At 42.6% G+C, this 25,802-nt stretch overlaps 1 protein-coding gene across 2 annotated transcripts in view; it reads left to right on the forward strand.

Annotated features, from left to right (window-relative positions):
• HOMER1 (homer scaffold protein 1) overlaps nucleotides 1–25,802 on the forward strand; it is a 720,670-nt gene that overhangs the window by 140,298 nt on the left and 554,570 nt on the right. Inside the window, exons 1-2 of one of the 2 annotated variants that reach the window (XM_069223237.1) lie at nucleotides 23,921–23,994; nucleotides 24,327–24,483. In XM_069223237.1, coding sequence (XP_069079338.1) covers nucleotides 23,984–23,994; nucleotides 24,327–24,483 — 168 coding nt within the window. In that variant the 5' untranslated portion in view covers nucleotides 23,921–23,983. Of the gene's footprint in view, nucleotides 1–23,920; nucleotides 23,995–24,326; nucleotides 24,484–25,802 lie in introns of those variants that run through there. The other variant, XM_069223247.1, reaches the window with a different exon arrangement.

Consider the following 25,802-nt stretch of genomic DNA (forward strand, 5'->3'; position numbering starts at 1 on the left):
AGGACAGCAAGCCACAGTGGCCCCAGACAACTGTCAGGGATGAGAGCCCGACCTCAGGCCTCTCTAACCACTGTGACTGTGGAGAGTGGGGGGTGGTAGCCCCAGGTGCCTGGCACCCTTTGACCACTCTCTCTTCCACCAGGTCAGGGATGACAACCTGACCCTGGTCCTCCCCTCTGGGGCTCTGTAACCTCCCTACAGAAGCGGCACCCCCAGAGTCAAAAACTGTCAGGGTGCTTGTAGAAGCAGTCCTGCACAATTCTTCCATCAGTGCAGGGATGTTAACCTGCAACTGATCCTCCAACCTGGGGTCTGTACCTTCAGGTTGGACCAGGGCCAGGGGTGAGGCTTCCCTCCCCCTGCCCTCTCTTCTGGGGTCCTGAACCACCCAACTAGGAGTGGCCCCCCCAGAAGACAACATGGTAGGGGCACTGTTAGCAGTAGCCCCTTCCTCCAGGTCAGGGGGGACACCCCTAACCTGGCCTCCCAATCCAGGGTCTGTACCCACAGACTGGATCACTGCCTGGCAAACCAGGACTTCCTGGGGGGCATACCTACCCCCTACCAGGTCAGAGTTTACCCTCTGAACCTGGTCATCCAACCCAGGGTCACCACCCTGCGATTGAACCACTGCCTGGCACACCAGGACTTCCTTGGGAGCACACTTACCCCCCATCAGGTCAGAGTTTACCCCCTGAACCTGATCATTCAACCCAGAGTCACCACCCTGCGGTTGAACCATTGCCTGGCACACCAGGACTTCCAGGGGGGCACACTTACCCCCCTCAAGGGACACACTGTCCCGAAGGGCCACACAAGAGTCTGGCTGGCGCAGGTCTCCTGACCTCTGCCCATCTGACAGAGTCTGGATTCCCCCCAACCCAGAAATGGTCTCACCAAGGTCATTCATGGGGGGCTCTGCTCTCAGAGCTGACCCCTGACCCTCCAGGTTCTCCACTGGGGTCCGCAACCCCCTCTCAACCCTCTGTCTGGACTTCTGCACCCCCTCACTAGGAGTGGTACTGCCAGACACCAGAACTGGTGGGACGCTGGCTACAGCCGCCCCCCCAAGTTCTCCTGACACTGTGGGGTCTCCCTCAACAGATGGCCCTATGGTACAGGCTAGGCTCCCCTCCTGGTGTTCCCGCAGGGAACCCTCCAGGACCTGGGACCGGATCTCGGGCACCTTGGGCCTCAACCCATCCCCATTCCCTCTCCTCTGAGACTGGACATGGGGTCCCTCACCCATCCCACTACACTGGGACCTACCTGGGACACTACAATCCTTCCCTACCTCACCTGGTTGGGAACTACCTAGACCACTCCTCTCAGGAGCACCCCCAAATGCCTCTTCAGACTCTCTGGTACTCACCCAGAAGTCTGCCTCCATTGTAAGCTCCCTGGGGTCAGAGAACTCACACTCCACCTGGTGTTGGCATAGCTCTGGAAAATAAGGACTAGACATATGCTCTCCAGCAATTACATCACTCAGCCCCTCACATGAATTAACCAAAGTACCCTTCACCCAACCATCCAGTGACTCTGCTTTGACAAAGCACCCCACATCACCCTCCTGAGACTGGTGAGACAGTACCTGACTGTCCCTGACACTCAACCCACACTCTTCTGGGATGTCTTCACACTCCATAACCAGGACTTCTACCTGGGGGGAACCCCTCTCCCTGTCACTCTCACCTAGAGTCAGTAGAGTGTCCCTCCCACCAGTAGGAATATGACTCCCCATGCCAGTTCCCCAATCCACCTCAGAGACCCTGTGCATCACTGGAGCTACCTCATACCCCTGAACCTCCTGGCGTGTGTTAACTCCCTCCTTCAAGTAGGGCACCACCTCTCTGGGCATGTGCACTTCTGCAGCATCACTGGATATACAATTGTTGCTGCCACCATTCCAGCTGGACTCAGCCCTCATGACTTCCAGCTCTTTCAATTTAAGCTCGTAAGCATAAATCATTTTTTTAATCTCTAAGTTCCTCCTCCTTTCTTCCAACTCTTCCCACTTGTCATGCTCCCTTTGCATCCTCAACTTTTCTGCCTCCAACCGGCGAACCCTTTCTGCCTGTCTGTCCTGTAACTCTTCAGGAGTCAGACCCTTGGGTGACACCCTGCCATCCCTCCTGGGGACCCTCCCCCCAGGCGTAACAGGTTCTTCCACTACACCACTGTGTATCCTCTGCACTTCCCCACCCACATTCTCCTCCTCTGTGTGCCCTCCAGCCTTCTTGATTGTCACCCCGGCCCTCTGTGCCTGTTGCAGCTCCCCCTCCCTGGTGGAGCTCTCAGTGGGACAGTCAAGATCTTTAAGGAACTGTTTCAATTGAGCAACTGAGTACTCCTTCAGTTTCTCCATTTCAAACACAGCTCCAGCTGTTGCATCTCCAGATTGAGACATGATGGTCACAAGTGCAAAGTTCCAAAGGCAGAAAATAAGTTCCCAATGAAGTAAAAAGAATCAGTCAAGGGATCAGCAAAATCATGGAAGTAGAATAAAAAGAGTCCTTAAGAGAAAAATCAAAAGATCACCAAACAAGTAGTATGTGGTCACGTCGTGGTCTGAGATCAAAACAGTAGTGTACACTCAATCACTGTATGTCAAGTACAAATACAAGTCCAAATCCCGACCGCTGGTCACCAATGTTAGAAATGGGGTCTTTGGTTGACAGTCAGGTTACCCCCTGTTCAAGCAAGGACCCTCACTCTAGTTAGGATAAAAGAGAATCACCCTCAGCTAACCCCTGCTTACCCCCTTGGTAGCTTGGCAGAGCAGTAGGCTTAACCTCAGAGTGCTGGGCGTAAAGTATTTGTACCAACACACACAGTAACTCAATGAAAACACTACAAAATGACACAACACCAGTTTAGAAAAATAGGAAATATTTATCTAGACAAAACAAGACCAAAACGACAAAAATCCAACATACACCAGTCAAGTAGTGATTTTTTTAAAGGTTTAAAATAAAAAGAGTCTTTAGGTAGTTGTAACACCACACTAGCGCTGCTAGCGTGAAAATGTACCTGGTTTGCGTCAAAAATAACCCCGCACGGGCGGTGTGCGTCGAAAGTAACCCTGCACGGCTGTGTGCGTCGAAAACAACTCGGCACGGCGGTGCGCGTTGAAAAAGCCAACCACACGACGATCCGAAAGTCCCGCGGCGCAGGGTGCGATCTCTCAGCCTCCGTCAGCGATGCTGCGCGTCGTTTCTCCTGCTCCGGGCGTCGGTTTTTCGGTCGCGTTTCCTGCGGCGTCGTTTCTCAGCTGCGGAACCGGCGTCGCGTCGTTTTCTCAGCCGCGATCGGATTCGCGTCGATCTTTTCTCCGCACGGCGCTCGGTGCGTGTATTTTTGTCCTTAGGCTGCCAGCCTCTCCTTTCAGGGTCCCAGGAACTGGAAGGGCACCACAGAGCAGAGTAGGGGTCTCTCCAGAGACTCCAGGTGCTGGCAGGAAGAAGTCTTTGCTATCCCTGAGACTTCAACAACAGGAGGCAAGCTCTACATCAAGCCCTTGGAGATTTCTTCTTCAAGATGGAAGGCACACAAAGTCCAGTCTTTGCCCTCTTACTCTGGCAGAAGCAGCACTGCAGGAAAGCTCCACAAAGCACAGTCACAGGCAGGGCAGCACGTTTTCCTCAGCTATCAGCTCTTCTCCAGGCAGGGGTTCCTCTTGGTTCCAGAAGTGTTTCTAAAGTTTGTAAGTTTGGGTGCCCTTCTTATACCCATTTTAGTCTTTGAAGTCACCTTTCTTCAAAGGGGACTCACACCTTCTTGTGAAATCCTGCCTTGCCCAGGCAAGGCCTCAGACACACACCAGGGGGCTGGAGACAGCATTGTCAGAGGCAGGCACAGTCCTTTCAGATGAGAGTGACCACTCCACCCCTCCCTCCTAGCAGAGATGGCTAATCAGGAAATGCAGATTACACCCCAGCTCCCTTTGTGTCACTGTCTGGTGTGAGGTGAAAAACAACCCAACTGTCAAACTGACCCAGACAGGGAATCCACAAACAAGGCAGAGTCACAGAATGGTTTAAGCAAGAAAATGCTCACTTTCTAAAAGTGGCATTTCCAAACGCACAATCTTAAAATCAACTTTACTAAAAGATGTATTTTTAAATTGTGAGTTCAGGGATCCCAAACTCCACATGTCCATCTACTCTCTAGGGGAATCTACACTTTAATCATATTTAAAGGTAGCCCCCATATTATCCTATGAGAGAGAGACAGACCTTGCAACAGTGAAAACGAAATTGGCAGTATTTCACTGTCAGGACATATAAACCACATTACTATATGTCCTACCTTATCCATACACTGCACCCTGCCCTTGGGGCTACCTAGGGCCTACCTTAGGGGTGCCTTACATGTAAGAAAAGGGAAGGTTTAGGCCTGGCAAGTGGGTACACTTGCCAAGTCGAATTTACAGTGTAAGAATACACATACAGACACTGCAGTGGCAGGTCTGAGACATGATTACAGAGCTACTTATGTGGGTGGCACAACCAGTGCTGCAGGCCCACTAGTAGTATTTGATTTACAGGCCCTGGCACCTCTAGTGCACCTTACTAGGGACTTACTAGTAAATCAAATATGCCAATCATGGATAAACCACTTACATACAATTCAAACAGGAGAGCATATGCACTTTAGCACTGGTTAGCAGTGGTAAAGTGCTCAGAGTTGAAAAGCCAACAGCAACATGTCAGAAAAATATAGGAGGCAGGAGGCAAAAAAGTCTGGGGATGACCCTGCAGAAGCAAAAGTCCAACAGTATGTCTTCTTGGTGATGAAACCTTTTCACTTGGTTCTTCCTGTTGCGCACTGGGTCAACTTCACATTTTGTATGTCACATTTTGATAGTATTTTCCATTAATTAGATGTCTGCTTCTTTTTTAGGGTTCTGGAGCTCATTTTCCGTTTGCAGTGTAATCTGTGTAAAGTAGCAGGGGGATCTTCACATTCCTAATTTTGTGGTTCTCTGTTGGGGTCTTCCTCGAAGAGTTGCAAATGTAGCTGTTATCAATATAGATTAGATTGGATAAAGAAGAGGAGGATGTTAATATGTACCCTCCCCCCAAGAAACAGAAGAAATGCTAAAATTGAAGAGCTCTGCTACTAACCTTGCTGTACCTTCCCACCTTACCAAGGCAAGATATCTCTCCCATGAGATCTGCACGTATTAGTGGAGAGGTGACACAATAAAGAGCTGTCCTCTGGTTTATTGTCTTATTTGTAGGCTACAAAAACTGAACATTAAACCTTCATATTGTTCTTCAAGCTGACCTTCTCTCAAAAGCTTCAGTGTTAATTTAGCAGAGCCTCGATAACAGTATACAAACTATTGGTAAAAACTCAAAAGGTCTGGTTACCAGTGAACAAACTGTGTTGCATAGATTTCTGTGCTTTTTTCCTCCATTTGCTTTTTCAGGTTTCTGTCTTGTTGGCTGAGCCACTGTCCCTCCCCACATTTCCCTCCGACTGTATGCAGTGGCCTAATCCCATTTGCCTATTGGCCATAGGTGTCCTATGATTGACAATGCCCAGCCCTTCTACACCTGTCTAGGGGACGTAAAACCACAAAAACACTGGTATGAGCATTCAGGTGAAGTGTGAAAATGTGAACTGTGATTTCCTTTGGCATCTTCTCTATCTGGGCCTGAAACCCTGCTTTTTGATTTTTTTTTTTTTCACAAAAATACTTCACTATACTGCTACATATTTTTCTCCTAAATCATTATCCTAACAATGCTGTTTCTCAAAGGAGTACCAGAGATCCCACATCTTGGTTACATAGAAATGCACCTAAGTGGACTTCAGAACATAAACTATGCCTAGCGGTAATTAGTATGCTGCCAAGAGTGGCTCTTCCGTCTCCTTGTTTGACTCAATAGAGCACTTGCTCTGACAGCCAATATTCAACCAATGCATTCCGGTGGTCACCTCTGTGTCGTTTCTGGGCTAATTGTGTGGAGCCTTGACGGGTGCATTCTTGCAGACCATGTGTCTGTCTTTTCTGGGGTAATTCTAAAGATTCTTTACCTTAGACCGCAAACACTGACTCTGCCCAGTATTATTGGTGATTAAGTTGACTTACAGCAGGTGGACATTAAGTAATAGCCTCCTTCAATTTGGTTTTCTTCTGTGAAGAAAGCAGTTTGCTACATGATGTGGTTATGCATCCTCACCTTTAATAAACTCACAAATCCATCTTGTGTCCAGTCAGCCTTGTTTGTAAAACCTTAGCTCAGCCCTGGGTAGTTGTAACTTCAAGCAGTCGGGCTTTAAGAAAGGAACTAGTGCAAAGGATATATAAGTACTAAAATAAAGAAAGAACCATGGCACAAAGGAAATCCAACACCAGTTCTATAAAAATAGATCTTATTTTTATTCATTTTATATCTCAAAATGAACAGAGTCCACTGGAGGTTTCCAGAGATAAAAATGAAGAAAAAAGTAAATCACTGCTTTTCACTCATAGCAAACATGCATTGGCAAATACTAAATTAGCTATAAATTAGCTGTTACTATACAAAGTTTTTCAAAGTTTTCAAAGTAATGCTCGGTTACTCTGACCCGCTTTGGGCGACCAACTTCTACAGGGAGCAAGTCACAGGGGCCAGTAAGGCTTGGCTGGACAGTTACCTTTCAGTCGAAGCAGTCTCCAATCCAGACTCTGTGGGCGAATTGTCATAAATATCAATGGAGTGGTACTGGTGCAAAGGATACAGGATACTGGAGAATCCTGTGAATGCTTCGAATGCTGAGCTGGTTGATGGGTCTTTCTAGGGTCACTCCTCACTCCTCAAACACCGTGGGGTGACATTACCCACAGAGGTTGATGTTCCTCGAAGTCTGAGTGAAGTCCAGCCAAAATCCAGTTGCCACCGGTCTACTGGTAACAACATCAAACCAGCGGTTCCTTTTGCTAGTGTCTGTCTTGGGCAACCAAATGGCACACCGATGACTCTCCTGTGATCAGCAGACTTGGATGTGACTTTTGAGTAAAGAGACTGTCTCCCAGGCCGCATTTCAGCAATCAGTAGCTATCAGCAGTTGTGGCTACCAACTTTCCAAGGCAGTCTTCCTCATCTTTTGTGGCCCTTGAGCTGTAGCAGGAAGTCAACCAGCCGACTCACTGAATTCACCTCTACTGTCTAGGATGACTTTCCTTGAGTAGTGCACCACTGACAAAGTCCTTGCTTTGCTAGTCAAAGGTTCCACAGGTGCAGCCCAGTCTTTGAAGCGCCTCTCTTTGTCAGGTCACAAGGAACAGCAGAGCAGTACTTCTTTCGTCCTCTCTCCAGTGAGGATGTGATCTGAGGTCTGGGTGCAGGGATGTCACTTTTATGGCCACAACTTACCCTCTGGAGAAGTTGTTACTACTGGCCAATGGGCTACCAGGTCTCCTCTCGCATGATAACGACTTTGTGCAAAGTGTGTTATCTAGCTATCCCAGAGTGCAGTATTCTGCCTATTCCCATAATTGCAGGCTCCTTTTTCTCAGTGTGTGTAGAGCTTGGTAGCCCACACTAGAGGTGTGGCTGCCTGAGGACTACACGGCCACAAGACAAAATGCTTTGGCAACAATTTTCCCCTTCTTTGTTCTGGACACCAATCTGCCTACCAGAAAAGAAAAGCAGCTCCTTTCGTGTGTCCACCATTTGCTCTTCGAAGGCGACTTCTCCTTTGAAGCTTGCCTCTTGATCTTGCACCCAGTTTGGCTTCCTGCCAGAGAAAGGTAACATCTCTTCCAACTGCAGGCCTTTATTGAGCCCTGACCTGGAAGTCGTTCACATGTCTCCACAGGAGGGCAGAAGGCTACCTTGTGGCCAGCACAAGGTCCTTGATATCCCTGGTAACATACACCAGGGACTTATAAGGACGTTAACTTATGCACATTGGGTGTAAGCCAGTGAGACATACACTTTTAAGAGTCAGAGCCCTGACACTAAGGTCTGGTTAGCAGGCCTCAGTGCACTTTGAATAAAAACAACAGCAGCATCTATCCAAACTTAGGGGTTGCTTATGCAAAAAGAGGCATTTGCTTACATCTACCTGCCTTTGCAAGTTACCATAGTCAAGTATTTCATATCACAAGTCTAGGCTGATAGAATCTTTCACAGAAGAACAAGCCTAGGAAGAAATGATGAGCAGCTCACCAAAGGACATCGCTTCAATTTCAGTCATAAAGGATGGGTATCCCCTTCACGTTGACATCGAAGTCTTCTCTCTTTGCACAAGGCATTTGGTTTATGGGTGTGCCAACCTCCTCTGTGATCGTTTGAAGCCAGTTGTGTCACCTCTTGGCAAGAAGATGAGGAAATCTGCAGCCCAAAGATTTCTTGGCCCTCTCTCACTTTTTTTTTTATTGTGTGGCATTTTCTGTTGAGTGTGAAGAAGAGGCTGAAAGGGTAACTCAATTACAGGGGTCTTCTGTCTTTGCACGTGTGAGGTGATTTCTTAAATTCTTTGTCGTTAAAGGGTGAGACATAAAAGCACCTCTGAAGAGGATCGTTTCTTGTTTGCGGGCTTCAAACTGTATCTTCTAATTGTCTTGCAGAACGTGGAGAGTATCTGGTGATTGATCCTGCCTATACTGATGTACTGAGTAGACTCTGAGTTCAATCTAGGCAAATGGACTTCTCTTCCGGAAACTGGAGTATTTCTGCAAACAGTGCCTGACACTATGTTGGAATTGGATAACTCCATGAGAATGCTCCAGAGGTGTATATTGTTGCATTAGGATCAATTCTAAAGATCAAGTTTCTTAAACATGTTCTGATGATGTTGCTTCAGGGCACCAGGCCGGAGGGCGTGTTCATCATTCTCATGGGCCAGTTCTGCTAAAGGGTGCTCCACTTAATTGAGTCTCAGTTCTGTGTTTTGTAGACAACAGCAGCGTGAGCCTCATGAGTGTAACTTCCAGCTAGAGTTAGGGAGGCTGTGTTTGGCATCTGCATGTCAGTGGATGTCATGCATGTAGAGGCTTCTCTTAAAGCATATGACACCGCTGATCAAAGTTAGGTGGAGAGCATCTATACTAGAGAAATGGGAGTTTTAGTTTGAAGAGGGGACCCACAACCACATTACAATGCTACAAATTAAATGCCATTTGGTGTTCCAGTTTGCAAGGGGACTTTGTCTGGTATGCAGTACCACAGTTGTGTCACTTTATAATGCTGAAGGGGGGGCTCTCCCTTTTTCCCCTCATGTCTCCGGCCTCTGATTTATCCCAGGGATTTGTGGGAGTCATCCTGCAACAATGTTTGTTTAATTCACAACAGAGCCCAGCTTGTTTGTCCAGTCCTGGCCCATAGTCCTTGCGGGCCCATATCCATCCTCTCTGGTCCACACCCACAGCTTGCAAGCAGCTGGCCAAAAAAGACCCCCTGCCTCTTTATGTCCCCTTCACACCAGTGAGGGCTAAACACCCTATTTTCTGGCTACTGATATCTGCATAGAGATCGCTTAGCAGTGTCCTTCTTGGGAGTTTTGTTTGAGCGAGGCTCATTCCCCAAATAAATCAGTCTTTTGTCCTTCGTTTCAGTCTCTTGTCCCCATCTGTGGAGTTTTGTAAGTGTTCAGCCTTAGTTTTCTGTAAAGTTATTTGATTTGGATAGCATCATGGAGCTTTTGGGGGTCAGATTTGTGGAGCCTGGTGGTGATGCGTCATCCCGGGTCTCTGCTCTGGCCACGCCCCGCAGTTCCTCTCTTTGGATTCAAACATTCCCAGATCCATGTTTAAACTTAATTTTAAGGTCAAACCAAAAGCATAGTCACAGGAACAGAGCCTAATGTTTGTGACAGGTAGGTTTAAGGTGTTATTCCTTAGCATTCTAATTCTTGGTTGCATGTATGTGTCTTATTTAACTAGTATGAAAGCTCTTACTTAATAAGATCATGCAGTTCTATGAATTGGAAGGCACCTGGCACATTGAAATTACTAAATGTTTCAGGTTGGACTGCTTGTTAATTGGAATAACTGAAATCAACTGAATATATCCTGCAGGTTTGTTCTGATTTCCATTAAGTGAGAAAAGGTTCTGTCAAGTCTGGGAGGAAATTATGAGCCACTGGGACTGATGCACTTGCGCTTGTAATTGCAATTTGGGCAGAGGAATCGGAAAATAACATCTATTTTCAAATTAAAGAATTTATTAAAAGATTTTGAAGCAGTATTAGGCTCCTTTCAGAGTGTAATGAAGTTGGAGAGTAATTAATCATAACATGACTTTGTATTGACCTTGACACACCTGTATGATTGACTTGAATGTGTAGATATTGTTTTTCTATTGTGGAATTACTGTTTTGAAAACTTTGCTGAAGTTTTAAAAAGTAACTGAGGCCAATACCGTTTTTTTTATTGAGTGGAAATACTGATTTTTAATGTTCTTCTACGAGCTGTTCAACCTGTGTATCTTGGGGATATTGTTTCATATGATAAACTCTTGAAAGATTAACTTTTTTGTTGTACAATGATCACTGTGTTTTGTTAAAGACACCCCTCTGGTGTTTTACTTGAACTCCCTCTTTTAAGTTTTGTCATGGTCACCAGGAGTGTCTAGAAATGTTTAGTGGTGTTAATTGTGATATCTCCAGGACTCCGCATTTCATTGTACTAATTTGCACTTTATTTTTGGTAATTCATTTAAATCACCAGAATGTTTCTGATTACATGTAGCTCATCTCCATTCCTGGTACCATCCTTTCGCTTGCTTTTCTTTTCTTTGCACCCATCATGCATACTTGTGTTGGACCACCCTCTGTTGGACATTTATACATGGTCAGGGGTGTGGAATTTATTAAAAAATCTACTTGTCCAGGGGACAGCTTGCTTCTCAAATCTACTTGTCCTGTAAAAAGATCTACTTGTCCCTTTGGTGCCATGTAGTGTGGCGACAAATTATGGCAGCAATTAATAGCCTCTCTGATTATGCCAGGGCTACTACCATAGTAGGGCTTGAATACTTGGAGGTTCAATCCCTACTGTAGAAATTTCCTTATTTTGCCACCTTTCTGCAGATCTGCATACTGGGGCTGGAGGAAGCAGTAAGCAATAGTTCCAGGGCTGGAATGCCTTTGAGTCTGCAAACCTACTAACCTGCATGTTTTAAAGATTTTTACCAGCTTCTCTCTAATATTTTCCCATAATAAGAAAGGTTGGACATTTACTCCTGACAATGGCAGAATTAGAACTTCTTCCAGGGTTGGGAAGAAAGTGGCTGGAGGGAAAATGAACTTGCAAATGCTCAATAGATTTTCACATGAGCAAATCTACACATCGTATTTACCCACGCTAAAATACAGTTCACAAATATTTTATAGGGGTACGACATATACCATGGGTGCACTTTTGTGACTTTCTTTAAGAATTTGGGGCCACAAGTAGGTAGGTTCAGATTTACCATGTCTGTGACTGCTTTTCAATAAAGCAGTTTTTTTTGTAATGCAGCCCGTTTTCCTTAAAGGAAAACCAGATGCATAACAAAAACGAAAAATGAAACGTTTTCGTTTCAGTTTTTCAGAGCAGGCAGTGGTCCACAGGACCACTGCTTGCTCTGAAAAAATGTTTACAGTGACATTCACAATGGGAAAGGGGTCCCATGGGGATCCCTTCCCTTTTGCGAAAGTGTTAGCACCCATTTGAAATGGGTGCAAACTGCGGTTGGTTTGCGCCCGCGTTCGCGGTCACAAAACAATCCTACATTGCACTGCGAGTTGCAATTAGGAAGGGAACACCCCTTACTAATTGCGAGTCGCAAACCCGTTTTGTGATTCGGTAACCAGGTTACTGAATCGCAAAACTGGATTTGTGCATCGCAATGTGCTTTTTGCACGTCGCAAACAGCGAAAGTCGCTGTTTGCGACATGCAAAAAGCTACCTACATGTGGGTCTTGGTCCCTAATTAGGTCTGGTGTTAACAAAGACATTTTGTTTTTATTAAACTTCTATTTCTCTCTCTTTCGGCTGGCTTTACTGTGAGTGATCGCATTCTGCTCTTCCACAAGGAGCATATTGCCACACAAAGTAGTTTTGTTCAGTGTCAGGAACTACAGTGGCAATCAGTGACGTAACGAAACTGGAGGGTGCCCCTTTGCAAAGAACATGGAGGAGCCCCCTCTCCAGACTCACTCAGGGCAGGTGCTGTGCTGACGGGGCCCCCTGGAGGGCGGCTGCGGGGCCTTTGTTATGCCGCTGGTGGCAACGTGTGCTTTAAGAGTTCAAAAACTTTTGGGGGGGGTTTTGCCAATGTTTGTTACAATGTTGAGGGCCTGGTAGCTCCCACAACAATAAAGTGTTACAAAAGCCATGTCAAAACAAGACACGCATTGATGAAACTAAAAGACTTATAAAAATATGTCAGATCAGTTGGCTTTGTCAGTGTTTGTTTATTTTCATGCTTCCCATAATCGTGTTGAAAATGGTTACACTGATTTTCCATTAGAAATATTTTTGGGAAATACTAGCATGCATCAACACATTTTACTAAATGACACTTCATTTGCATATAATCAGAGAGCATTCTGGGAGCATTATACTTAGCCTCTTAGCCTAAACTTTTCAAACATGTGTGTACACGTTTTTTTTTTTTTTGTACTGGAACCAACGTCAGTAGTGAAGTGTGACCTTAAAACATTTATTTACAGCACGCACTCTAATAATGAAGGCTTTCAAATAATGAACCATAAATACAAGTTCGAACAGCATTATCCTTTGGAAACACATTACCTCAACTGCAGAAAGTTCAACTCTCTGTAAACAGGCAGCCAAAGGGTTTGTGCTGCAGGGGGTTGGGCCTACTTGTCCCAAGGACAAAGTAAACATAAAAACCTGTTGCCCTTGACCCCAAACAAGATGTCCCGGGCGTTGGGCGATAGGAATTCCACATCCCTGATGGTGTTGGACAGCCTTGCTTTCACAGTTAAGAAGACCACCTGGTGTTTTCAAGGTTAATTGGGATTATTTCTTACTATCATTTTCATTTACTTGTGCACAATGAATTGTGTTTACTGGTGCAGGCCTGGCCTGGTTGTTTATTCACTCTTCATCTGTTGTCAAAAAATAATCTTCATGCTCATGCATTTCTCTGCTCTGTTCTTATGAGGTAAGACTAACAATCAATAAGAAGGATATTTGTTCTTATTTATTTTTATTGAAGGACTGTTAGCATTTCTACTACAAACAATTTACATAATGGTATGCCTTAAGTCAGAACATAAACAGATTGGATCAGTGCATTTTAAGGACTATAGGGTACAAGGTAAAACACTTTTTCTTTATTGTTTAGGTTAATAACAACCATAAAAATGTTACTACAAGTTGCAAATAAAAAATATAATGCATGATAAAGATTTCATAAAACTTCATAATATCACCCGTAGTCTAAAAAAAATAGAAATTACTTGATCATTCACATGGAGTGTCATCAGGGGCCCACCGAGCAGTGGGAAGGCAGATGGGTAGGAGGAGTGTACACTAAGGCCATGATTGCATAAACTTTGGGGCCTATTCATGAGGAGGAGTACTACAATAGTACCACTAATGTACAACAGAATGCTACTCACCAACCTACATGCGGAGGTCTACACCTCTGCCTCTTCTGTCTTCTGTCTTTTACGTGTGGAGATCTCTGCACAGAGAGTCATACTTTTTTAGAAGTAAATATGTGAGAGGCAAACGTAGTGGCTGAAAAATGGGGATTGTTTATGAATAAATGGGAAGGGTTCAGGGAGGAGTAAGGAAGGGGTTGAAGGATGGATGTGGGGAGGGAAATGCATCCAACCACCAACAAAAGAGTAAGCCTATTCTGATTTACAAACTGCACTTATATAGTTACAGCAGCCCAGAAGGACCCAAGGCAGTTGTAAAGATGCTCCAGCTCAGCTGGAGTAAATCCAGTATGACACATGGCCAACCACTGGTACTGCAAAGGCCTCCCACAAAAAATAATGTAGGTAGATACTTAACACCCGATAGGAAATATTGTTTAATTAAATTAGCTTATTTTCACTTTTTAAAAATATAGAGAAAAATTAATTTGATATATCATTATTAATATCTAAAAATTAAGCTACTGCTGTAAATTTTTTATTTTGCTCAACATTTAAGATAAATATTTTAGGTTATTTTACATTAATATTAGACATTAATATAGCTAAATAACGTATTTTAAGTTTAATAAACTTTTAAAATGTTCCCTATATTTTACAATAGTGATATCTTCACCCTGTGTGAGAGACCTCCTCCTACATGTGAAAAGTTTAATGTGGTAGTTTACATGTCAACATCACAAAACAAAATAAAATGATGGACGGAATGTTGAAACTTTTCAAACACTCACCCCCAGTCACAGATCTGGGTTTAATCCATCATTATTTTGCTCGCCACGTCACCCGAGGTTGGACCAAGCCATATGCAAATCAGTCTTGACCCTGTTTCAACACTCCGTCCATCATTTTATTTTGTTTTGTGATGTAGTTTACATGTCCCCTGCCCCAGAATTCAGGCACACATGTAAGTCTGCACTTGTGAGTAACAACTGCTTTTGGCCATTCACCATTTATGGAGTGTAAAGTTACTCAAAAGTGTAAGAGGTAGCTTGAACGTGTGGATTTTCTCACATGTAAGTTTACCTTTCTGAGCAAGCTCCATAGAGTATGTACAAATTAGTCTTTTATTTGTACGTAGAGTAGTGACCTGTTAGGCTACTAAGCAGTGTAAAGATAGGAGCTTGAGATAGTTTGGGCTGGGGTTTTGAAAGAAGGTGTAGTAAGGTCATCAAACATTGAGAAGGAGTGAAAAAAGTAACATGATATAGTACATATTTAAAATGAATATGTTAATTTTGATGATGGGGCAATGACATGACAATGTAAAATTGACTCCAGATTGCAGATATCGTCAACATTTTTATGGGAGAAAGCAGGAATAGAACCCTGGAGCTTTGGAATATTTGGAGGGCGAGTTGTGCAGTTGAGTGCAAAAATAGTGTCAGGTGTGTAAGAAGGGGCTAGTCAATGGATCATTTTTATGTAACAGATTTTTTAATTGAAATTTCAAGTACAAAACAGGAGATGAATGACAATGAATGACTTTTAGTACCAAGGCTGAAAGCTTGAAGGGGAGAGGTAGAAGAGGGGTGGGGTTGGGTGTGGAAGAGAAAAATATTATGCTTGCAAAGTTAATAATTGGATTTGATGCAAAGCTCAGAATGATAGACCCACAACCAGGCCGTTAGAGTTGTCACAACAAAATATTGTATATGGGGATAAATAGTATGGAAAGGGAAATAGGCATGTGTTTTCATGATATTGAGCAGCTAATACCTGGATTCTACTGCTGTAGTCGGAATAAGACGTGGACACTCTTATTAGTTCATTACAATGCAATGCTGTTCACCAGTGTTTCTTAACCTGTAGGCTGGGGACCCCTGAGGATCCATTAAGCCTATTCAGCAGGTCCAGGACAACTTAAAAAATGTATTAATATTAATAAAGTGTATATAAGCAAAGAAAGAAAACGTAAAATTGAAAGTTTTTAAATGATCTGTAAAGGTGAGGAAATTTGAAATAGTCGACTAAAAATTATGAAAGCATCCTCATATTGATCTGTGAGAACAGTGCAAGTGCTTCAGACAGAATATAGGGGGTTATTACAACTTTGGAGGAGGTGTTAATCCGTCCCAAATGTGATGGATATACCACCAGCCGTATTACGAGTTCCATAGGATATAATGGACTTGTAATATGGCTGGTGGTATATCCGTCACTTTACCGTCACTTTTGGGACGGATTAACACCTCCTCCAAAGTTGTAATAACCCCCATAGTATGGACGAAAAGTGACCTCAATTGAATTTAGAAAAGCTCCAACCATTCCATTGAAATCTGTATTTTTGTATTTGTTTGAATGTTTGTATCTGTATTTTTGTGTATTGCTTTGTGGTTCAAATCATAACAAATATGTTCCTGGCTTCCAGAAATGACTCGGCGTGGTTCCCCGATTCAGTAATGATTCAGTGGGGGGTCCTTGGGTGCTAGTAATGATTTATTGGGGGTTCACAGATGTCAAAAGATTAAGAAGTACTGCTGTATACAGTTAGAACTTTGGGTGGAAAAGAAACATTAGTAAAAATTGGTAAATGAAGGGAGGTAAGTGGATGATATATATTTTGGTTGAATTGAGCACAAGGTGTCTTAAAGCCAGATGGTGCCTCAATTATATGGGATCAATGCACATTTGGGTGTGTGATTGGCACAGTGGTGGGGAAAGAGGAAAATATTTGCATCTCAGCTTTGAGGTGGTAGTACAAAACAGGAGGTTATAATATTGTCATGGAAAGAGGTGTACAATTGACAGTAGAAATGGAAGGGTGTCAGCATGGAGCATCGGTGAATACTCATCAAAAAGAAGTGGTTGGGTAATTAGCAAGCACTTTCAAATGTAAAATGAGCAGTTAGACTGGTAGGAGAAACCTTTGGTGTCAGCAATGGTAACAAAAGCCAAGTTGTTCAGTGGGCTAAGTAGTCAAACATGTCAAAAGTGTCAGGTTGATCAAGGAGAATACTTAAACAGCTGTTAAAACATTAGTTTGCTATGGTGTTAAACTTAAACCAAAGAGGAACATCTTGGGTAAGTGATGAGCTTGGATTCAGCCTGGAGAAGGTTGGGTAGGTTAACAGATGACCGCAAAGAAACTTTGTTGAATACCAGGTATTGTTGAGTTTTCAAAAAGAAAGACTGTTTGGAGAAAGGTTTTGTTTTTTGGAGTATAATTAATTGTTGGCTGTTGATGCTTCATACGTGGTTGTAAAAGAGGAAGCAAAACATTTTTAGTTTATTTTCATTAATGACAGGCTAAATGGACAGGAGAGAGAAGTAAGGATGCATGAGGAGATTTCTAGATGTTTGTAATTTAAGATTTTAGCGATCAGAATGTCCACAGGAAGTTTTGTAGATTGGAGGTGAAGGAGCACGAAATGATCAACCACTGACCATCCACACCCGGGTGAGTTATCATCACAAATACTCACCCTCAGAGTTCGTCTGAACCTTTGAACTAAGTGACGGAGTCAGTATTCAGAATCGTGTTAGCCCACGAACCAATGACAATATAATAAACCACAATCAACACCATGAATAACTTAACACTAAAACAAAACTCCAATCTGAATAAGTTTCAAAGTTTTATTACAGTCCCTAAATCAGTGTCACATTAATTGTGTGCAGAACTAAATTATACAAATACATGGAAACCATAGGCTGACAAAGCGTCAATAGATTCAGCCTGCTAAACATCAATACAGTTAAACATTCCAAAAGAATAATGTAAATTAGCAACAACACAATATGTACATTGTTAGCAGATGATGGTGACATCAGTGCACATCGAAATACAGATTCAACAATCGATTTCAGAGCTGGGCCATTCCTAACACTAACCAGAATTGAGACTTGCATGTGTGGGACCGGGCTAACACATGCGGGCAAAAGCAAAAATAGAAGAAGGCAAAAATAATTTGCAAAATATCTAAGTAGGATAACTAACTATAAAATATGCTAGTGTAACTAACTGAAAAAGGGAAACAAGGAAACGCTTTTAGTTATACCTCTCCTCATGGGACAACAAACAGGGTGATTCAACAGGAACGATCACCTTCTTCTAGTGTCAGATGACAGCAGCATCAGGACAGTGCAAAATACGAGCTGCACTTAGGACAGATCAGCAGTTCAGAATGAGTAGCCCTTATTAGTACTGAACCACACAACAGAATAGGGTAATTAAAACTACAATGAGAAAATTCATGAGGAAACACAGAGAAGAGAATGTAAGAACAGACTTAAGGAGAGTTGACAATGGTCTGACATCAAGCAGATTCAGAAGGGGGCTGACTTCTGTTCCAAAGTTCTTCACTAATTAAAATAGCCAAAATCCATTCCATTGGTCCATCTGGCGGGCACACTAAGAGTGTCGATTTCAACATCCAATCATTGTAGACGGCACCACCAACTTTTGAAACATTTTGAAAAGTTCTGAGTGAATATGCATTGTTCTTCCTCCTCTGGTTACAGGATTCTGCCAAAATATTACATTTTCTAACAATCTGTTACTTGCAGTTTGTTTCTCACACAGTACACTAAGCTGATATTCTATCACACAAGCTTGATAAATCTTCCTGTGCAAATCAGCAGCTAGAACAAATATTGTTACATTAACTACATTTGAAACATGCTCTTTCCTAGAATACAATAGTACATTCAACAGTGCATTTGCTGACTAAAGAAAATAATTCAGGTTAAGGTTGAAATTAAACATTAATAACATTTTCCATGACTGCTTGCAAAGTGAACTTTCAGGGCTAGACAAGTTAAGAAAGCCTAATGCACTTTTAATACAATTAATATATTAATAAACTTCTTTGCACACCTTTTCAAATCGAATATGCAAGGCAAACTATTTTGTTATACATTATGCATGTTATGTCAAAGCAGTTTTGAACAGACACTTATTTTCGCACCTTATGAAAGCTGTTTAATTCAATGTGTGTTTTAATTCGAATTCATTTAAATACTCAAATACATTTTATTTCTAATGTTTCTACTTGAAAATAGTACTTTCCAGGTTTGTGTTTATTAATAATTCACACATTTATGAAGATAAAATGTTTCATGTTAAACGAGAGATCAAATATGACTGGTAGGCACAAATGGCTCGCTGAAATTCAAAAGTGCACATTTCATTTTCTTCATTATTCTTCTTGGGTAAGTTTTTTACTGCAGGGCTGTTCGTTGCCAAATGCTCTGTCTATGCCACTAATTAGTAAATAAATCATGATCTCCCTCAGAGGCAAGAATTAACCTGATTAAGATGTCACAGAGAAGGAAGTGAATAAGTTATGTGGATGATGACTTAATGGTTAAGTGGAAGTTAAAAGAAGAGCTGTTGGAGTGGTCCTGGTTGTGAGGATCTGAGAGTAGACGCATTTGATAGTTATTGGCAAGAGGTTACAGTTAGTGTTTGAGGCGAGTAGCATTTAGATGTGATAGAAATAAACAGTATTTAGATGAATTTGGACAGGTGTTTGTTGAAGTTGGAGTGATATGATAATGCTGTATTAGTGTTTGATTATTTACTTCATCAGGGTAGGTACAGGAGCGTGTTATTGTCATCACCAGAAGCCCACCACATATTGTTTGTGGTCAAGGACAACACATTTAAAGTTTATTTTCTCCTTTGGACGAATAGGCCCACCCTGGTTCCTGATTATATCCACATACAAGCAGAAACTTTATAGCAAGTTTGGGGATTGTCTGCTTTCAAAATATAATGTACACAGTACAAATACAACTTGGAAAAAATGCCTTGCCTAACTGTTGTGCAACTTTAGATACATTTCTCTGAGGCATTATTCATTAAAGCCTTTTTGGTGCATGTAGGTAAGTAAATGATTTGGGGAAGAGTTATTTTTTTTTAAAAAGAGTCACAAAAGTTCAGTGCAGGAGTATCTCCTTGCATTAGTGCATATTTACGGCTTACAGGAATTCACAAGAGTTTACAGAAGAAGGCAAGCAGAACGTACTTCTAGCAAACATTTGTGAATTCCATTTTTGCATGAGTAAATATACAAATGTATGGGCCTGATTACAACTTTGGCGAGGGGGATAATCCGTCCCAAATGAGACGGATATCCCGGCCACCGTATTACGAGTCCATTATATCCTATGGAACTCGTAATACGGTGGGCGGGATATCCGTCACATTTGGGACGGATTAACCCTCTCTGCCAAAGTTGTAATCAGGCCCTATATGTGTTAAGACAAAATCTGCTAAGCAATTGTAGATTATTTTGCCCCATGCTACTTCTTTCACAGCCTGGAAAATGTTTTACTTGTCTGGTGAAAGATTCAAACCTTGTGTGTTGTGAGAATGCACTGATTTGCAGAGACGTCTGACCCCAGAACTATCACTTCCTATCTGCTTCAAGCCCTACAGTGGTAAAATCAGAGCATTGCTAGAATCCAAACCCTGATATAATATGAGCCCCAGCATAATCAGACATGCTGTTGCCGAAGCACTCCTAAAACAAGCAGTATCACCTCACTGCATGCCACCAAAAAGGATAAGTTAATATTTAATTTTTTAAGCAGTTACTAACCCCCTGAGGAGGCTTCAGCGGAACCCAGGGGTCCCGGTACCACAGGCTGGGAACCACTGTGATAAGGAATCACCACTGTTCTCCTATCAGAGGCCCTCCCTTATGAGTGACGTATATGTAATAAAAGGGGAGTTTAAGGATTGGCAAGAGTTTTTAAGTGCCAATTCGAAATGGCAGTTTAAACCACACACAAAGGCTCTGCAATGATAGGCCTAAGACATGTTTAAAGAGCTACTTAGGCGGGTTGCACAATCTGTGCTGCAGGCTCATTAGTAGTAGCATTTAATTTATAGGCTCTGGGCACGTCTAGCATACTTCACTAGGGACTTATACATATATTTAAATATACCATTTGTTGATAAGCCAATGTACTATGGTTTAAACAGAGAGCACATGCACTTTAGCACTGTTTGCCAACAAACATGGATCCAGCAAAAATGGAGGAGGTGAGGCAAAAATGTCTGGGGGAAGACCACCCTAAGGCTGATGGGTCTAACACTGATGCCTTTTCTGTTTCTGAATTCCTTTCTTGTGCTCCCTGATGTCGTGTATTAATTATTCCTGGGAATGTTATCTTCAGGAAGGTCGCCCCTGGTGTAGTTTGTAAATTAAAAGAATTAAAAAAAGAACTAATTTCTGAGAAACCAAATAATGGAAAATCATTTTTGAAGCAATACAAATTAAGAGAAATGCAATTTCGTCACAATCAATAGAAATAAGCTCCAAAAACAGATAAGAACAGATACAAATATTATTAGTAATTTCATCAATGTAAATGAAAACGTAATTGTCGGTCCTGTAGTAAACATTAGCTGGATAACAGAGCTGTAAAATTAAAGCAGAAAAAAGAAGCAAAAGATAAATGTAGAGGATGGCAGGATAGCAAAGGGTTGACGAGTAGAATTAGGGTATAAATCGGGTCTTCTAAAAAAGTGGAGAAAAGGAAGAGCCAAATGGTGGTTCTAGTGATCTTTGACTTCTTGCAAATTGCTCATATTTTGTTGTGCATTAACATTCTCTCTCCTCCCAATGTGATGGATAGTGATTTGGTGACGTTGACATAATCAAATGATGTTTTCAGAAGTCCACTCCCAGGAACTTCAGTCTTTTCCTGCTGTCATCAGTTAATTCCCATAAGAGTATGGAAGTCCCAGTCGAAATTGCATTTAATCCCTGTAATATTTTTTCGGTTATTATGCATTATATTGGCTAGAAAAGGTTGTCTGTCGGTTTTTGACTTCCTAGTTAGTTCTAGACTCTGCCTTGTTGCCCCACGCCGTTTTGAGCTCTGCGTCAATCTCTGTCCAACAAAAGGTTCAGTTTCCTTATCTCCAGTGGCATTTTCTGGTATCCTGATTGAAAGAACAATGAGTCGCCATTACCTTGCAAACTACCAAGTCCTCAGCTCAATCAAATGTACGTTTACCAGTGGGTAAAGCTTTGGAAAACACAAACCTATTTGAAAATGCTGCAGGGCACCAAACTGACTTTCGTCAGGTAGCTTGATGGCATTGTCCCTGTATTTCTTACTAGCCTGATCGCCTTTAAGCTAAGAGAGTTGACAGGGCAAAGCAGCTGCTATTGGTATAGTGCGCCTCCTCATTCCATTCGTCCTCATCCTTTTCCATACTCAGAGACTCGACTTCACTCACCAGCCTCCTTCTTCCCATCCTCTGCTGTTTTGCTATCCTGTCTTCACAATTTATTTTGTCTCTCTGTATCCTTGTTGCTTATTTTTTTGTTTTTATTGATGTGACAGTCTCTTCTCGCCTACTTTTTTCTGTTGGTTTAGGCTAGATAAACATACATTTTCTAATTTCACCACAGATACAACATACTGACTGGCTCACCTCGGGTACTCCTGAGCACATGCCGGTGTATTAAATCACTCATCTCCGCATCAAGTCTGAGAGGAAGTACTAAAGTGTCCTTTATTAGTGAAAAGATGACATTTGCACTGTTTTAAATTTATATTGCTTATCACCTCTCCACAGGCTGCGTAGAGTTCGTACAGGCACTACTATTTCTGTTAATTTATTTAGCACTCCTCTACCCAAAATGTGTGTTAGTGTACTTTACATATTATTAGTCATAGAGAGGATACTTCTCTTTACAAATAAATAGTGACATAATACTTGAATAGAGAGAGGGTACCCAGAGGGGCTAAGAAAGGTGCATAAGGTGAAAATTACAATTGTTCACAGGTAAAATTGAAGCATATTCTGCTATAGATATTAGTTATAGATTGATTTCAAAGTGAAATGCCAGATGGGAGTGCTTTGTGAGAGGCGCTACTATTCCCCTTTAAGCGACATCCTACTGAAGGCAAAACGAATACACTGACTCCCTCACTTTCCTCCATCAGTCCTAGATTTTGTAGTCCCAGCACAAGACAACATTAAGAACCAAGCGGATTTTAAACAACCTTACAAACTGTCTTCATGTAATCCTAAAGCAAAATAAACAGAGTTCTGCCTCCTCCGTGTATCTCAAAGGCACGCAGAATGAGACAGGCTTATCTTACTGTGTGCGGAGTTCTCTGACTCTGGAGTTACCACAGTTGTAAAGGTACTATTAAATTGTAGTTTGTGAATACCGAAAATGAGTTACCTTACACAAGTCATAGGTTTACCTTTGTGGATCAAACCCTTTGTAGTTGGGGAGGAAGAGAGGTGCGGGGGTAGTTCGGGGATGAAACGCGGCATACCAATGCCAGATAAAGTGGTCTTGGTGGGTTGTGGAACAGTGCAATACATGGAATCAATGTATTGGAAAGTTGTTGAGAATATGAAGAATACTTGGATTATTACTTAGCTGCTATCTATACAGGGGGGGTGAGGGGTATGTTGCCTGGCATAGACATTAGTTGTCTTAGTAGTTAAATGTTTGGGCTATTGCTCCAGAGCTACCTCCCTTAAGAAGTGGGAAGATGAGACATGCGCAGTGTTAATATTGTATCAGTGGTCGAAGTGGGTGGGATCTGAGGGGCACGCTGTGCCCATACTTTTTTATTTTAAGGAAAACAGTTCCCCTGCTTTTTGTGGAAAGACAATCATCGCAGGACTGTTAATTCCGAGAGTTGAAATGCTTTAGCTGAAGAGTAAGGCAGGGAGTCTCCTGTGCTGTGAAACCGAGGGTGGGACAGACAGCTAAACAAATCTCCTGGGCGGGGTGCCTGCTTACCTGCATACACAAGTCAGGTTTCTCCACTGCACCAGACAGGATTGATTTCTGTGGCTCTCTGGTTACGCACACAGGGAGCTCTGCAGTGCATCAACTTAAAGAGGTTTCATAATAGTGCATTATTTTATATGTAGTTATTTTGATTTTTTTTTTTTTTTTTTGCCACGGCTTTGACTCCGCCTCCATTGCGCGAAAGTATCGCACATCCCAAACTTTTTAAAATTTACTTCGACCACCTCTATTTTATCTGTGTGAAAGGTGTCCATTCAGGCGATTCATGGATGTAAAGCTTCTTCTAGTATGATTACTTTCCGCTGGCCTGGTGGTGTTTTTTTTAGAAAGTAATTGCCCTTTATTGTTTGGCGTTTGATTCTGCATAAAGAGTTTAAAAAAAATATATAAAATTTGCCGAGCTTCCCTCATCGCTTACAGTATTTTCCCAGTTCCGTTATGTGTGACCCTCGAGCGTTACCTTAAAACTACAAGTGCCCGCTGAAAAGGAAAGTAAAGTATTTTTAGACGCATTCCATGCATGGTGACGTAGCGAGAGCCAACTGCAGCCGGTTGGTATAAGACTCCCGACAACCACTTAGGGAACAGAAACTACAATGTGTGCTCTGCGGCGCGCTCAGTAAATGCCAAGCATGTAAGTACGACACATCCACGCATAAGGCAGACTGGGGAATGTTTTTGTCGTTTGCATCGAGTGACGAGATGATACGTGTGTGGCACATTTGTATTCACGAGGACATACCTCGTCATGGAAGACATTTGGGAGCTGCGTTATGTAACGTGTTACTGCGATGTTTCTATATTTAGGGAACTGACCTTTTTTGATCGTTCAGACAACTAATTATAAACCGTTGTGGATGTTAACTGGAGAAATGAATTGTAAGTTCCAAAAGGGGGTAATTTTGCCTTCTGTTTTACTGATACAAAATTAGAGCCAACACTTCTTTCTACCTTCTTTTCCTTTAGGGAGCAGCCCATTTACAGCACCCGAGCTCATGTCTTCCAGATTGACCCGAACACTAAGAAGAACTGGGTCCCCACCAGCAAGCATGCAGTTACTGTATCCTACTTCTACGATAGCACAAGGACTGTCTATAGGATAATTAGTCTGGATGGATCGAAGGTAGGCCCGGCCTGTTTCTTTATGGCAGACAGTTTTTGAACTAGAAATTCTCTGTACAGATATGGTATCATAGAAAGACACATCTATACATGTCTGAAATCATGAAGTCCTGTCTGTATTGACATGTAAAATCATATTTATGCATGTTCATACATATTTCACTTGTCTCTGTTGAAATTGCTTGACAAAATGTTTGTTTTTCTAAGTAATATTCTTTCTGGAGTTTTTGATACAAAAGTGGTGGCACACCTGGCTGCAGGCCACCTGTTTTAAACCGGAAACTGCTCTGCTTCTCATAGTTTGATGTTAAAGTGATTGAAGTTTAACTGTATGAATCTACAGAGTTTTATACATCGCCAAAGCGGGAATCTGGAAGCTACTTAAGCCGACTTTAATTCATCCTTCCATACAAGTGGGAGACAAAGACGCTCAATTAAGGGTGGGTTACAGGCGCAACAAAATGTCTGGCTCTGTTGTAATATTTAGGTTGGGAAGTATGGAGGAACAAATTGATCCATCTGTATAGTTTTTGTTATTTGTCTGGTTTAAATTGACTTCATTCTAATGGATACTGTAAAGAAATGGCTCCCTGTTGCAGTTACCCCCCACTTTTTGCCTGATACTGATGCTGACTTGACTGAGAAGAGTGCTGGGACCCTGCTAACCAGGCCCCAGCACCAGTGTTCCTTCACCTAAAATGTACCATTGTATCCACAATTGGCACACCCTGGCACTCAGATAAGTCCCTTGTAACTGGTACTTCTAGTACCAAGGGCCCTGATGCCAAGGAAGGTCTCTAAGGGCTGCAGCATGTCTTATGCCACCCTAGAGACCCCTCACTCAGCACAGACACACTGCTTACAAGCCTGTGTGTGCTAGTGAGAACAAAATGAGTAAGTCGACATGGCACTCCCCTCAGGGTGCCATGCCAGCCTCTCACTGCCTATGCAGTATAGGTAAGACACCCCTCTAGCAGGCCTTACAGCCCTAAGGCAGGGTGCACTATACCATAGGTGAGGGTACCAGTGCATGAGCATGGTACCCCTACAGTGTCTAAACAAAACCTTAGACATTGTAAGTGCAGGGTAGCCATAAGAGTATATGGTCTGGGAGCCTGTCAAACACGAACTCCACAGCACCATAATGGCTACCCTGAAAACTGGGAAGTTTGGTATCAAACTTCTCAGCACAATAAATGCACACTGATGCCAGTGTACATTTTATTGTAAAATACACCACAGAGGGCACCTTAGAGGTGCCCCCTGAAACTTAACCAACTATCTGTGTAGGCTGACTGGTTCCAGCAGCCTGCCACACTA

This window comes from Pleurodeles waltl, chromosome 1_1 (assembly GCF_031143425.1).
Source record: "Pleurodeles waltl isolate 20211129_DDA chromosome 1_1, aPleWal1.hap1.20221129, whole genome shotgun sequence".
NCBI classification, from domain to species: Eukaryota; Metazoa; Chordata; class Amphibia; order Caudata; family Salamandridae; genus Pleurodeles; species Pleurodeles waltl.